Source organism: Amphibalanus amphitrite, unplaced genomic scaffold (assembly GCF_019059575.1).
Source record: "Amphibalanus amphitrite isolate SeventyFive unplaced genomic scaffold, NRLGWU_Aamphi_draft 001111F_arrow, whole genome shotgun sequence".
Taxonomy (NCBI): Eukaryota; Metazoa; Arthropoda; class Thecostraca; order Balanomorpha; family Balanidae; genus Amphibalanus; species Amphibalanus amphitrite.
This window is the reverse complement of record NW_024882605.1, coordinates 52,256-66,454: the sequence shown is the minus strand read 5'-3', so window position 1 is coordinate 66,454 and position 14,199 is coordinate 52,256. Positions and strand designations below refer to the sequence as shown.

Below are 14,199 nucleotides of genomic sequence, written 5' to 3'. Positions count from 1 at the left end.
ATTATACGCATTATCCCCTCGTCAGGCTTGTGACATATACAACTCATACTTTTCACACCCATAAACACACAGCGTTCACACCGAACACAGTGTATTGACTCTGGGCCTTCCACCGTCCGGCCTACCATCCGCCCACCGATCTCTGGGAATGTCATATCGCCAGCCGCGGGGCCGGTACCCCAATCGTTCCGATCCACCTATCGCTGACGGCATATCCAGTAGGGTGCCGGGGGTGCTCTGCAGGACCGGGCAAAGCTCAGAGTGACAGCGATGGAGCTACAGTGGAAGCGAAGTCTACGGGACCCGGGCCCGCGTGCCACGTGAAACAGCTCTCACCAGAGTACGGACAGTGGTATGGTTATATGTACACGATAACAAAGCCCGAATCCACGCCACCAGCCACTGACTGTGTGACCGGGTGGCGGGCGAAAATACGGGTAAATTCCCTACTACAACCTACTACTGAGCGACAGACAGGATAGACGGCTATACACGTTCGTTTAAATTACATCAGTGGCGGCGGAAGGTATTTTGGGATGGGGGGGCACACCTGATCCTTCCCGGAACCTAGGGTACCCCCAAATCTAGTTTTCTCACCGGTTTTAGGCCACTTATTTTTCACCTCTTGGCCTTTACAACAAAAATAAAAAATAAAACATTTGCAAATAAGTGAGATAATTAGTCTCATCTGAGTCAAGAAACTACCTTTTTGGTAACCTGGAATAAACGTTTAAAGCTTCCACACATGAGCTGTCAAGTCAGGTACGTACAGAGGGGGATTTTTTTACTTAAATAGGTATTGTCTTCCATTCAGCTTTTCTTTGAGGCCCTCGGCCGCTAATATGGGGAGTACAAGCTGCCCCGACGGTTCCTGGCCCTTTGAAACTTTGCGGGGGCAGAGACCCCCACGGCCCCAGAGTTGTGGGGGCAGGCTGCCCCCATGCTGCCCCCCGGCTCACGCGCCTATGCCGGCTGGCGTCTGGCAGAGTCGCGGGGAAAGGCCTGTGGCACGCTCAGACGCACTTTCGTGACGTCCGTGCCGCCTGCCGGGCCACTCGCGTTCCGTCCTACTCTTCCAGACTTCGGTTACCGGTAGCTCGTAGATAGCTCTGCTTGATTTCTGAGCATTATGTGTGGAGGGCGTTTGGTGGAAATAGTCCGTCACGGACTAGCTCGCCGGATAGCCCGTCGTGAAAACGGGGGCATTCCACGTCAAATCGAACAAAAATCGGCTGTTTTGCACCTTATCATCAGCGATTTCATTATAAATTTGTGAGCGAGTTCCTGTGTGGCCCCGGACATTACATTGATGTTTTTTGCACATTCTGACCACAGGTCTTCTAAATATAGGGCATCAAATTTTTACAAAATGTTGCATCTTTATATTTTTGAACGACCATAACTTTGTTTGTACTTGTTTGATTTGAATGAAATCAACCTTACTGTTTAGGTAATTTCTTAAGCATTTGTTTAGAATTGCACCTACTTAAATGTATGACCTTGAAATTTGCTTAACTCTGTTCTTAAGCACAATTATTGAAATAGCAAAAAACACGTCACCTTCGATTTGGCTCATTTTCATATATTTTATTGCCTACCATATTCTTAACAACCTGTGAAAAAATTAGAGTGGGCCATTCATAAGTTTTGAAGAAAATTGCACATATGCAAACGTATGTTAGCACGCGCAGTGGAGGGGGAAGAGCGAATTTCGCCCACCCCTCCTGTTTTTCGCCAATATCTCATAAGATTAATGCGAAATTAATTATGGCTACCTGTCAAGAATTGAATTGGACATCTCATCGTGCAAGCAATAAGAAAATCGGTTCACAACTGTTCTAGTAATAGCGGTGTAAAGTGAACATCCTGTCGCCGCAGCGACGCGGCGACTCGGCAGCCGGCGCCGACCGCTACGCGCCGCCTGAATTGTAGACTGTGCCGGGACGGAACGGAACGGTTCCGTCTTTACATCGCGCTCCCTACCGCTGATTACGTTCGATTCGCGTCAAATTTTGTGAGAAGACTAAGAAATGTACAGGCAATCTTATGGTGAAAGAATTTTGAAAATCGGTTGGTAAACAATTGAAATATGAACGTGTAAACACAAAATTGTGATTGCTGCGTTTCCCGCATCGGCCGAGCCCGCCTCAGCCGGCGACATGTTACTCTTAGCAGGCCTCTAACTGCCATATTTATTATTGGATTAACTAGAAATTCCCCATACATACTAAAAAATGTATGTTCTTTCGTAAAGTGAAGATCAAAAGACGTGAAGATATTGTTGCGTGATAATGTTTTCGTTGAATTTACTTCATGATGCATTTCCACACGGCTCAAAATTCACCGCAAAATACCGTTTGCCTGAGACACTTTTACTATGGAACGTGAATGCTTGACTACGATGACTATGCATTTCCATTCTCGCAGAGTCTGGGATATCACTAATCAGCAATCATTCATTTCAGAAAGTGTACACAAGCAAGCATGTCTTGACTCTGTCTTTCAAGGTCACGCGCGGTTGCGTGATGTTGATGCATGAAAATGGCGTTTGCCGCGAAAGTTATGAATGGCCCACTCCAATTTTTTCACAGATGGTTAGGAACATTGTGACGGACATAATATGTAAAAATTACCCAAATCGAAGCTGACGTGTTTTTTGCTATTTAAATTTTTCTGATTTAATTCAAGGTCAAATGCATTTCAAGGTCACTTCAATTTAATTTTATAATTAAAAATCAAAGCCTTATCAATTGCCTATAAGACCCTGTTAATATCATTTTGATACCAGAAAAGGAACCAGAGCTATAGCTATTTAAAAAATTGATGTGTGGCATTTTTCGCTATATTCGATGACCTATATCTCAGCGATACGTTATCAAATTTCGAAAATATTATACGTAACTCAGTTTTGAACCATGCCCAGTCTGCCTACAAATTTTCAGAAAAATCGAAGGGGATGACGGATTTCGGTGTTTGATTTGACGTGGAATGCCCCAACGGCTATTATCAATCCAAGTTACTCGCTATATCAACTTAACGTACAGAGGGGGATTTTTTTACTTAAATAGGTATTGTCTTCCATTCAGCTTTTCTTTGAGGCCCTCGGCCGCTAATATGGGGAGTACAAGCTGCCCCGACGGTTCCTGGCCCTTTGAAACTTTGCGGGGGCAGAGACCCCCACGGCCCCAGAGTTGTGGGGGCAGGCTGCCCCCATGCTGCCCCCCGGCTCACGCGCCTATGCCGGCTGGCGTCTGGCAGAGTCGCGGGGAAAGGCCTGTGGCACGCTCAGACGCACTTTCGTGACGTCCGTGCCGCCTGCCGGGCCACTCGCGTTCCGTCCTACTCTTCCAGACTTCGGTTACCGGTAGCTCGTAGATAGCTCTGCTTGATTTCTGAGCATTATGTGTGGAGGGCGTTTGGTGGAAATAGTCCGTCACGGACTAGCTCGCCGGATAGCCCGTCGTGAAAACGGCTATTATCAATCCAAGTTACTCGCTATATCAACTTAATAAAAAGGTACTCAGCCAAACTGGCATATGTTCCTGACGTAGGTACTAGGTAGTATGGAAGTATTGTGGTACTTCGTCGATAACAATTTTGGGGGGGCAAAAAGATATGTTTGCCCCCCCACCCTGGAAGATGGGGGGGCGCCGTGCCCCCGCTGCCCCCCCGCTTCCGCCGCCACTGAATTACATACACATGCACCCGAGCGAACCAAACGAGCGACTACGTTTAGTGACAAGCATCGATTACAGTCTTTCTGGCGCGCGGCCGCATTGCTGCCGAGTCGCCATGGCACCAGCACCTGTTTGATCTCGGACTAGGCGACGCGACCTAGCCCGTCATAGTCATCCCGCCCCACTGCATGGGCGCGGTCTCCGCCGAATGGTTCTAAATACTTCTTGGCGGCGCTGACGCTCAAACCGCAACACAGAGGCGTCTTGGCTACCTGCTTAGACAGCTCTCGTGTGCAGATAAAGCGGAGAACTTTTAGCTACGCGCAAACGGGGTTGTAGCGGGCACAGAGAGCACATGGACCAGGAAATATCCCGCTCTCTCTCTGGCCGGCCGGAACACAGAGGGTTTGATGAACTGAACAGTCCGGTTCGCCGAACTGGTCACCGTCGAACGTCGAAGAGTCACCAGAGTCAGCCGCCGATGGTGACTCGATAGGTACTCCAGGACGTGACTCTAACCTAATCGAGACCATGGCCACGCCGGTCGTCTAAAGGGGTTCAGAGACCTCGCGTCTTCCGCCGCGAACACATCGAGTCGGTAAATCACAGCTGGTAGTGAACCACGGAATCGTAGACACAGAAATACTCCGCGATGTGCTGGTAAGCCTGTGAGTAAGTCTAGTGTTGCGTCGAGCCGGTAAGCTGGCTACACGTTTTGCCGGTCTGAACAACAAATGACATCTAATGGGACGACCGCGTCACTAGGTCGGGATGATTAGATTAGATATGCTCTCTCATCACTGGGCTAACCAATCGTCACACACATCCAAGCATCCCTATACGACACAATCGATTCGCCTACATTCGTCCAGAGCCGACCACGATACCTAGAACTCGCTGCCTAAACACAGAGACCACGGTGAACCCCTACACGGTTCCAGCCTCTCCCGGTTAACACAGAATTCCGGTGGTGGCCGCTGCCCGCTCACCAATAAATACCCAGCTGACGGCCCGGCCGCCCCGCCGCGGTGCTCTCCTCCATCGCTTCCACAGCGGCGGGGGCGGCCGGCCGGCTCCGGCTGTCTATGATGTGGCCATCGGCTGCGGGTCGACCACGATCGGTACTTTGTCGGAGGCGGCGTTACCCAGCATCTCCTCCCGCGACGCCCTGGGGGCACGGACAGGTCAGGTCAGCGCTCAGTCACATCAGTCACGCCAGTCACGTCAGAGCGGCTCAACACCAGCTGCAGTAACACAGGAATGTCAGTGTGCTTCACAGGCCAGCCATGGGGAAGTATCGTATCACTACACCAACATCCGGTCAAATCCATCCGCATGACTGGACACAACACCCATGGCAACGCCGACGATGATTCAGCCATGACGTCATGGCGATAACGAGCGATGCGAAGCGCGGAACGCTCCGTATCGGCGCAAAACGGAGGTAAAACGACAGCTAAGCCTTCTTCGCAGGCGCTCATGAACCCGTGATTGACACAAAACTCAGGCATAATAGACGTCAATGTTTACCGAACCGATTACTATCTTTTGACATCTTTAGAACAGTGGAGTATGTAAAGATATCAAAACGGCTTCTCTTCACCAGTCTATGTCCGCCTGCTCCGGTCTCCACAGGTCTCTCTACCTGCCCCCACTGTACCGCGGCGGGGGCCTTTGTTTCCCGTCAGCAGGTGCGCCGTTTACACCATTTATCGACTGTGACAGGCGGAGACCAACGAACAGAGGGGAGGGGAGGGACAGAAGGGAGCGGGGAGGTTATCGGTCCCACGCGGACCCGTATCTCTGCGCACTCAGTGACGCGAGACTACCGTACCCAGTGGATAGGTGTTAAGGTCGACTGATAGAAACACAGAGGTCGAACAACACCTGTGAAACGGACACGACGGCGCACGTCAGACCGAGAGAATATAAAGCAACGGGAGATCAGATCTCGACCACACCGGTAGCTCCGAATAACGATGGCTTTAAAGCACCGGTAGCTGAGACAATCAAATCTGGGTGGTGGAAATATGGGTTCAGGGTTGACCGACCAACAGTGAGACTAATTCAGTCAGAACTCAGAAGGGCATAATTTTCCGGCTGCGTGAATCGCATCAACATGGAGGAGCTCGACCGTGCAGAACGCTATTATTAAGAATGCACTCGGACGAATGGGATATGACATAAAATGACTATCCAGCGTAGACGCTCCCCATCATTCCGTCAAAGTAAATAATCAAGTAAAAACGGCATGAGAAGGATCAGAGCTGCTGCCGCCAGGAAAGGATCGATACTTCCCCGCCCGACTGTACAAGGGCAGAGGCAAATAGGCACACATAACCGTTTGCGGCGCTCCAAGGATAGAACGTTTGACGTTACTCGTCCATTTGCCGGTTTAGTTGGGATCCGAACGACCGGAGAAAACGAAGCGGATCAGAAAATGTGTGATCATTTGTCAAAGAGCTACCGGGAACATAGCGTGGGTTTCCCAAAATGCCTAAAAATATCTAGCATATGAGGATCAATGGACATTAAACACTCACAATTATTAACATAAACACGCACAGCGAACATAAACAAGGACACACAACAACCATTCGTGCGGTGACGAACTAGGCCACTGACTGATCGAACAGTCTCGTGCTACACTCGACAATTACGGATGACACAAAGGTTCCGCTGCAGCATCTGTAAAACAGGCGCAACCCTAGAACGCCTAGGGGGGGGGGGGTTGTATCAACCCCCCCCCCCCGAGGTTTTTCTTAGCTACACGCCGAACCGTTTCAGATAGCCTGCTCAAATTTTCAGTACCCTTTGGGGCATCCTTTGCGCAACTTTTGGTAATTTTTTGTCAAGGTCATGTCAGGTCACGGAGTTATGACATCATAAAGGGAACAACCTCCGGCCAGATTTACGCTAAATTGGAGATTGCTTCACATTGGTATAAATGCCGACTGACCTGACGCACTGATGGATTGTTTTATAGAATCACAACTGGCTGATTTGACATTGGCACAATGTCCGTTGACATTTTGAAGGTCACTAAAGGTCAAGGTAAGGTCATTGACCTCGGTTGACCTGTAATGACTTCTTGCACTTGTATGCCATTTCGGGGTATTTTGATGCCCTGAATTCGAATTTGCTATCCATTTCAGGCATCGTCGGTTGTTTCTTGTAGTTCATTTTGGGTCAGGGTCAGGTCAGTGACGTCACACGCCTGACGTGACCCAATGGACAAATGACCTTGCAGACTTCCGATGCTCCCAACGCATCATTTTTAAAGTTATGACATCGAAATACACACCAAACGATAGAGAATTGATCAAGGATCACGTTAGTGAAGGTTTCAAGTCGATATCTCTTACCGTTTTGCCGCAATCGGCGCGGAAATCTGAAAAAGTTAGATTTTTCCGAAAATTTGACCTTTGACCGGTCATAAGTAGGTCAAATGTTGACCTAGGACCAAAAAATATACCACCAATCGCGAGATCTCGTTGAGAGCAATCCGTTGGTTTTTTCCGCTAAGCTCTACGACCTTCCGTTTCGAAACGCCAGGGGGGGGGGTCGTAACAACCCCCCCCCCCCTGGTCGTTCGTGTTATGAGAAATGGCCTGGTCGTGCGAGGGTTAAAAGAAAACGAACGAACAAGCGTCTCCACTGTGTGCCTTGCATACAACGTTGGCTAGAGCAGTGCTAGAAGGGAGAGCATCATACTTTTGGCATACATGTGAAACATTGTCTCCAACACAGCGTGTGGAAGCGGTGGGTGACGGACTTTGAGCACATGCACACCACATCACGCTGACAACCATCCAGTAGCTAGCCAATCTCAGCATCTCCTCTGCATGCTACCTAACACACTACCATACCTAGACACCAACAACGCAGCTCATTATCCTACACAGGGCAACATCCACAGCATCACAGTCATTTGCATGTCATCAGCTCTCACGGACAACACCCACACAAACCGACATGTCCGCGGTCTGTCCGTGCCCCGGTCAGGAGCTACGGGTTGGGCTGCCACACGGCCGGGTCACTGAACAGGGCCTGTTTGGCCTGAGGAGCGCCGCCCCCGCCGCCGTCCGAGCCGCGGGCAGTGGCCAGCATGTCCTGTAGGTTACCCCTGAGAGGCGGTGCCCGGAGTCATCGGTGGGCCTCGGGTGGAAAGCCATGGCGCCGGGAAAGGGAGGCGACAGTGCGACATGGTGACCCTGTGATGGGGATTGGATGTTTTTTTGACAGCGAGCGATAGCATAATGTTCGCCCATTACCTGCCAAGTGAACGAAGGTGATCGATCGATCTTGAACATAAACCCCATAGGTATTCAATACTGCCCTGTGCCCAGTGGGGTGTAATGCGTGTAACAAAGCGAACTAGAGAAGATCAAAGAAGGAAATATTTGATAAGAAAATCCCCAAACATCGTGCACATACGACACAAACAATCATTGACAAAGTGACTGACATGACTGATCAAAACAACAAAATCACTTACTTTTTGCCGAGAGCCATCAGGCCGTTCAGTACGCCGGCCGAGAAGATGAGTCCCGATCCGATAATGATGGACGCCGTCTGGCACATGAGCACGGCGGGAATGGCGATCCTGCGACAGACAGAGACACGACGTCAGGGGTCAAGAAATTACAGAAATGGTATGCCACACACACACACACGCCAGGGCAAGACGCTCAGCCGGCGTGCAGCCTCTAAAGATGCTTCTCAAAATGCAGTAGCGGTCATTTGAAGTATGTCATTGAAACACGAGCCTTTGTGGAGCGTTTCGGGAAATTAGCCAGACTTCAGCTGGTGGATTGGCTTTCTTACTGAAACCTAACGGCCTGACTAACGCGACAGCTGGATATTGAACTCCGATCCCCGCAACTCTGCAAGCCTGAAACACGACACGCTAGTATGCCACTCCCTGCCAACAGAAGCCATATAACTGGCACATAAGTGGCATACAGCTGTAAAGCCTCGTGGTAGCTCTCACAACTTACGCGATGTAGAGACCGCCCTTGAAGAAGGCTGAGGCATTTTCCATCTTCTTGCTGAGGTTCTGCACGAAGTCGATGAACATGCAGAGGAACGGCGCCTCCAGTACCGTCACCAGGAAGCCGGCCATGCTGCCACAGAGGAGAACGCGCGGCGTCACCGGGGAATGAGAACGACTCACGACACTGAATGTCCGTGCATTACGATACAAAATATCATGGTAAGGCCCAATCTGCCACAGCAAGTGACGAAACCTGACCAGGAGGCAGGAGCGATCGGTTTTCAGTGTACGAGATAAAACGTCGTAAAAAAGGACGACTAGTTTAAAAGCCTGTACTGACGACACTAAGACCCACTGACAGTTTGTCATTTGGCAGCACGGCAGCGCCGGCGAACCGGACGTCTCTTGAGTACTCACATCTGCCAGATGCCCGCCAGCAGGTACAGGGGAGTAACAGTGACACAGTTGAAGGCGCCCAGACCGATGGCGACTGAAACAGAGACAGATTGTGTGATCCAAAGCAGTAAGCATGCCACAATAATAGCTGATATCTATGAATGACGTGAATGACAAAAAATATGAAAGAGTATTGATAATATACAAGTGTAAAAGTGAGAGGGCAGCAACACAGCACCACTATCAACATGTCTCCTAACAGCCCCAGCCAGTTGTCCACTTACTAAGTCCTCCCACGGCACCCAGGGCCTTGGCTGCATACTTCATCCACCAGGGTGCCTGGTTGGAGGGGACCTGCTGCTGCGGCGGCTGCTGAGGCTGGCCTGGCTGACCAGCAGCTGGTGGTGGCTGAGCTGAGTTCATCATGGCTGAGGAGGGAGCAGGGTCAGTTGTTCAGCTGCAGGGCAGACTGTCCAGTGCAGCCACAATACTGGACTTACTGGATACTACCACGATACTGGAATCTATTGTCTCAGACTCCTTAGCATGTTGTTAGAGAATAGGTACATTAGTAGAAATGGTAGCTGCTGAAAAGGTATAATTTAAAATCTAAGAAAGCCTAAAACTTTGCATTTGTAGATTTTTTACATAAGTAAGTTTTTAATTGTAGGCTGGCATGCAAAGTACATAGGCTTAACTGTAAATGGTGAACAAGAAGATATGGAATAACATTCCAAAACATACATTAATAGGTACTAAGTGGAATGTTGCATAGGTATAGTCAGCAACTTGGCAAACTACCTAATACTCAGCATGCAAAGGTAATTAACTGCATGATCCTGTAGAGAGCTACATATACATTAACTCTCTGTTCATGACTAATTTGTTCCTACCTTAAAGAGCATGTTAGGTGATAAAAAACACTACTTAGTTCAGACTATGATGTACTCTGCTTTATGCATGCCACTATGTAAGACAAGGGCAATAATAACTTAATATTGGGAAATAACTATTGGAAACTCAAGAATCCAACTTATTACTATTTAAGGTCTACAAAACTGTTGCAATGTCTAACAAGAGACACAAGCATTGCGGGGCAACCTTGTCCAGCCTGCTGCATTGCCCAGTTTCTTGCCTCAGGAGGCATCTGCTGGGCTGATTGCATCATGGCTGAAACATTATTACTTGCTTAAATATTACATCTTAGGCTGGGTACCAAGAGGCAAAAGCCATCCCAATATCATAGAATATGCGAGTCACATGAAATCCGTGCTCGACATGAACCATTACTTTTTTTTTTCTTCTACACCGCCACCCATGAACAGGTGACCAGGAGTGCCCCCTCCCTCTATCCCAGCGACACACAGAACCTTACGTTAACACCAGAAAACTTAATATGACAAGTCGCGGCACTCCCTGCTAAGAGTAAGGAAAAAAAACAAAAGAAGGCGAATATCAGAGGAGTAAGCATGCTGTTAATAGATGGTATAAAAGAAGCAAAGTAGTCACAACTGCAAACAGTTAGTGACTGCCCTCCTACATCCCTGAAACGCCCACTGATGCTCACTCACACAGGGGAATGTTAGTGGGAGGAAGACAACTGAGGGGGATACAGTCATACATACATAGTGGATAGTTGTAGGTAACATCTCTGGTCAAATTCAGGCAGGGTCATTTACTGAGCCTCTGTAGGGCCGTCCAACTAAGCAAGGCTTGTTGTCAGACGGCCCACAGAGGCCAGTTCCGAAGTGGCTGGTGTAGAAATTAGGACAGGTAAGGCAATAAAGCAATAAAGGCAACATAACGAGACTGGCAGGCGATATCAAAAGACGCAAAAAAAAACAAGCAAAAAAGCAAAAACAAAAACAAAGAACACAAAAAAATCACATACACACAATGGGAAAGGGGTAACCGAAAAGGAAGGACGGGTAACAGAACTAGCTACTCGATAATAAAGATGTTTTTTATGTGTATAAAACGTACATACTAATATACATGGAACATATATTGATGAGAAACACTGTATTCAATGAATCAACCATACTGGCTTAGGAAGAAACTTTTGGAGATGTTTTTGATAACGGATTTCGAAGTTGGCACCGTAGAAAGTCTAGGAAATAAAGGTACCATAATTCTGTTCCAAATTCTAGGCCCAGCCCATGATAAAGTATGAGTTTTGTAAACTCTATATGCAAATGACTCATAGAAATGTTTAACGGAACGATTAATTCTAGTAGGTTCGGAGGTTACAAAAAGCTCAGCAATAGCAGATGGCAGGTTCCCATTAAGTTTTCTGTGTAATAGTAATAACATTTGTTGATGCCCAAGATCCCTAAGTTTAAGAAGTTTAAATTTCCTGAATATTGGCGCAGTATGAGCCAGTCTTGGCTGTCCATCGATTATTCTAACAGCTCGTTTCTGAAGTTTTTCTAATTCACTTAAGCTATTTGGATAAGTGTTAGTGTAAATAAAGCAGCAGTAGTTGACATGACTCTGGAAAAGAGAATGATACAATAACAAAAGGTGTTTTGTGCCCAAGAGGTACTTTAACCTATTCATCATTCCAATGTTTCTCGACAATGTTGTTTGCAGTTTGGCTATGTGTGTTTTCCATTTGAGGTCTTCATCAATAAATACACCAAGGTATTTAACAGTGTTTGCACGGACAATTTCAGCACCATCAATTTGAATTGCTAGTTCAAAATCTGTCCGTTTATTGGTATATATCTGATAGTACGTTTTATCAGTGCATTACTGAAACTTTAACATAAATGATGTCACACTGCATCAGTGTATATGTTCATACAGCTAATACAAACATTTTCTTACACATATTCAAACCCCCAATGCACTCAAAATCCAACCATATTGATGTTCCCCCTCGGCTCTGCTCTAACTACCACCAGTGCAAGGGTGTAGTGACCAGGGTGTAGATAAAGCACACTTGATGATGCTCACCTGAAGTCAAATAAAACAAATAAAAAGCAAAATCACTTCAAGTTCCTCTGTCTTTATCCAGAATCTGACGTTTAACGTTTGCAATGGATTTTTGACACACTCCCACCAGAAGCCTGATATTGATATTGTTCACGAATGGCGACTCCAAAGCTTGCAGGAATACAATCTGAAGTTACCGAAGGAATCAAAATATAGGTAAATAAGCGGCCTAAAATTACAGCCACTGAACTTATGCTACTTTATTCTATTTTTAGGGCTCTGGTATTAACTGGATAATTCGCCAGCTGACGCCGTATGGTGGCGCTAGTGGAGCAGCACCATATGACGTCAGCAGAAAACACCGTGAGCAGCTATGAAATGGGAGCGAGCACCACGGAAATATCGAAAGGTGATGGACATGTACTGACTTTGGTCATTCAAGTACCACCAACACCATACAAAAACCATATATCATCAAGACGGATTCTGGAATCGATTCGTTCAGGTATTTAAAACACATAAAAAATGTTTGTTACCAAATTCTAAAACAGTATAAGGATATTCTTGTTCCTTACTTTTACCTTGCGGAGTACTTTTACAATACCTTTTACTTGCTTTCTAGTACGCCCATCACTATCTCAAAATCTGGATTGCAACGCTGTAGGAAAACTTTTTTTCATTTGTCATTTCTTCCACTTTTGAGCAATGCTAATTTATTTGGTTTTATACATTAAATAATGAAGACGCTTCCTAACTTTTTAGGGATCTGCAGCGGCCCAAAGAGCAAAATCAGATATTTTCTAGAAACTTGAGGCCACTATTTTCTTATTTGCTAGATAATATACAAATATTGACATGTAAAGAATGATACGGGTGTATAATTCTGCAGAAATATAAATGAGTATTTAAAATTTTTCAAGAACCTTTTTAAAATCTTACATAATGACTTCTTTCAATACAAGGTGGAAGGAATTTCAGTTAACAATAAAGCAGCACAAGGCAGTACCTTGAGCTGCGATGATCCATAACCAATCGGCACCTGCAATTTGATTGATCTTCGAGATGTACTCTGCCTCTGTTCCCTGACTTTCCCTTTTCGTTGTACCGGGTGAAGCGAATATTCAGTGAATATTCTTCTGACAGTCAGTTTTTAGTCCTACATAATGTTGTCAATCAGATTTAATTGGTTCAAAAACCGTCGTAGTCCGTCTCATTCGCAGTCTACATCTCCACATGCGCACGCATACATGCTCAAAAACCCTGCAGCGTACCCTGATGAAAAATGTTTTGTTGAAATCAGAGACACTTCCCAAGGTAGGCCATAGTCCATGGCCATATATTTAAGTCAAAACAGATGAAACAGATAAACACAATTCCAATTATCAAGTCAACCAGCATCTGCACATAAGCTCTAAACCTATTGCAAGACTACTTTGTATTCAAACTTTGTATTGCAGAAGGGTGGAAGCTGCATGGAATTATGCGACAATTTCAGCGTGCATCCACGCTCGAAAGAGCAGGGTTAATTGTAACAATGTCAATACCATAACAATAACGTAATTGTAGGTGTTGTAATTCGGTTGTCTCTTGTCTGTGCTGGCTATTGCGCGGGCGGTCCAGCGGCGGAACTCGGCTTCGCCGCCGTGGCGCGCTGGCAGTTGCTTCTTCTTCTTCTTCTGCATCCCACCGCCAACCCGCTCAGGGGGGGGGGGGCGGCGCAGGCGGGTCGAGCGGCGGCTCGGTCCGCCCAGCATCCTCGATGAAGGTGACGACCTTCGTCGCCGGGCCGCCGAGGACGTCGACCAGGCGAGGGTCGACACCCCAGCGGCGGCGGCGGGCCGCCTCATAGGCCGGACAATCGGTCAGTAGGTGCGCCGCGCTGTCGGGCTCCCCGCACGCGGGGCATTCGTCGTCGGCTGCCGGGCCAATCTTGTGGAGCGTGTCACGGGTCAGCGGTGATGTGCCGGTCCTCAGCTGGGACAGCGTCACCGACCCCCAGCGCGCCAGGGAGTCGTGGCCAGGCGTGGGGTCCGGGTGCGGGTGGGCAGCGGTTGCCCTCTGTCGCGACAGCTCCCGGACATGGCGCGTGACGGCGGCCCGCGCACTCGACAGGTCGATCGGTGCACTGTCTTGGTCGCCCGCCGTAGCCTCGCCAGCCAGGCGGTCGGCGGTTTCGTTGCCGTCCAGCCCGGC

At 47.8% G+C, this 14,199-nt stretch overlaps 1 protein-coding gene across 3 annotated transcripts; it reads right to left on the bottom strand.

The window, feature by feature from the left end:
- Nucleotides 1-74: 74 nt before the first annotated feature.
- Nucleotides 75-12,274, bottom strand: LOC122370223 (calcium channel flower-like). Of its 3 annotated transcripts, XM_043345640.1 has the most exons (7): nucleotides 10,171-10,253; nucleotides 9,354-9,497; nucleotides 9,091-9,163; nucleotides 8,678-8,803; nucleotides 8,176-8,283; nucleotides 3,694-4,845; nucleotides 75-509 (listed from the first exon to the last, which is right to left on the bottom strand). In XM_043345640.1, the coding sequence occupies exons 1-6, from the start codon at nucleotides 10,235-10,237 to the stop codon at nucleotides 4,761-4,763; spliced, it is 603 nt and encodes a 200-aa protein (XP_043201575.1). In that variant the 5' UTR covers nucleotides 10,238-10,253; the 3' UTR covers nucleotides 75-509; nucleotides 3,694-4,760. The 3 variants fall into 3 exon arrangements, with proteins under 3 accessions (XP_043201575.1, XP_043201574.1, XP_043201576.1); XM_043345639.1 differs by lacking the exons at nucleotides 75-509; nucleotides 3,694-4,845 and adding an exon at nucleotides 7,647-7,803 and having other exon boundaries at nucleotides 10,171-10,287; XM_043345641.1 differs by lacking the exons at nucleotides 75-509; nucleotides 3,694-4,845; nucleotides 10,171-10,253 and adding exons at nucleotides 7,650-7,803; nucleotides 12,028-12,274.
- Nucleotides 12,275-14,199: the final 1,925 nt, after the last annotated feature.

What these genes read in the sequence shown, in the direction of transcription:
- LOC122370223 (XM_043345639.1), bottom strand. Translation starts at nt 10,237, where the DNA reads ATGATGCAATCAGCCCAGCAGATGCCTCCTGAGGCAAGAAACTGGGCA. An exon ending in GGGTGCCGTGGGAGGACTTA is followed by an intron (nt 9,164 to 9,353) that starts GTAAGTGGACAA and finishes TCTCTGTTTCAG; the next exon opens with TCGCCATCGGTCTGGGCGCC. An exon ending in CTGGCGGGCATCTGGCAGAT is followed by an intron (nt 8,804 to 9,090) that starts GTGAGTACTCAA and finishes CCTCTGTGGCAG; the next exon opens with CATGGCCGGCTTCCTGGTGA.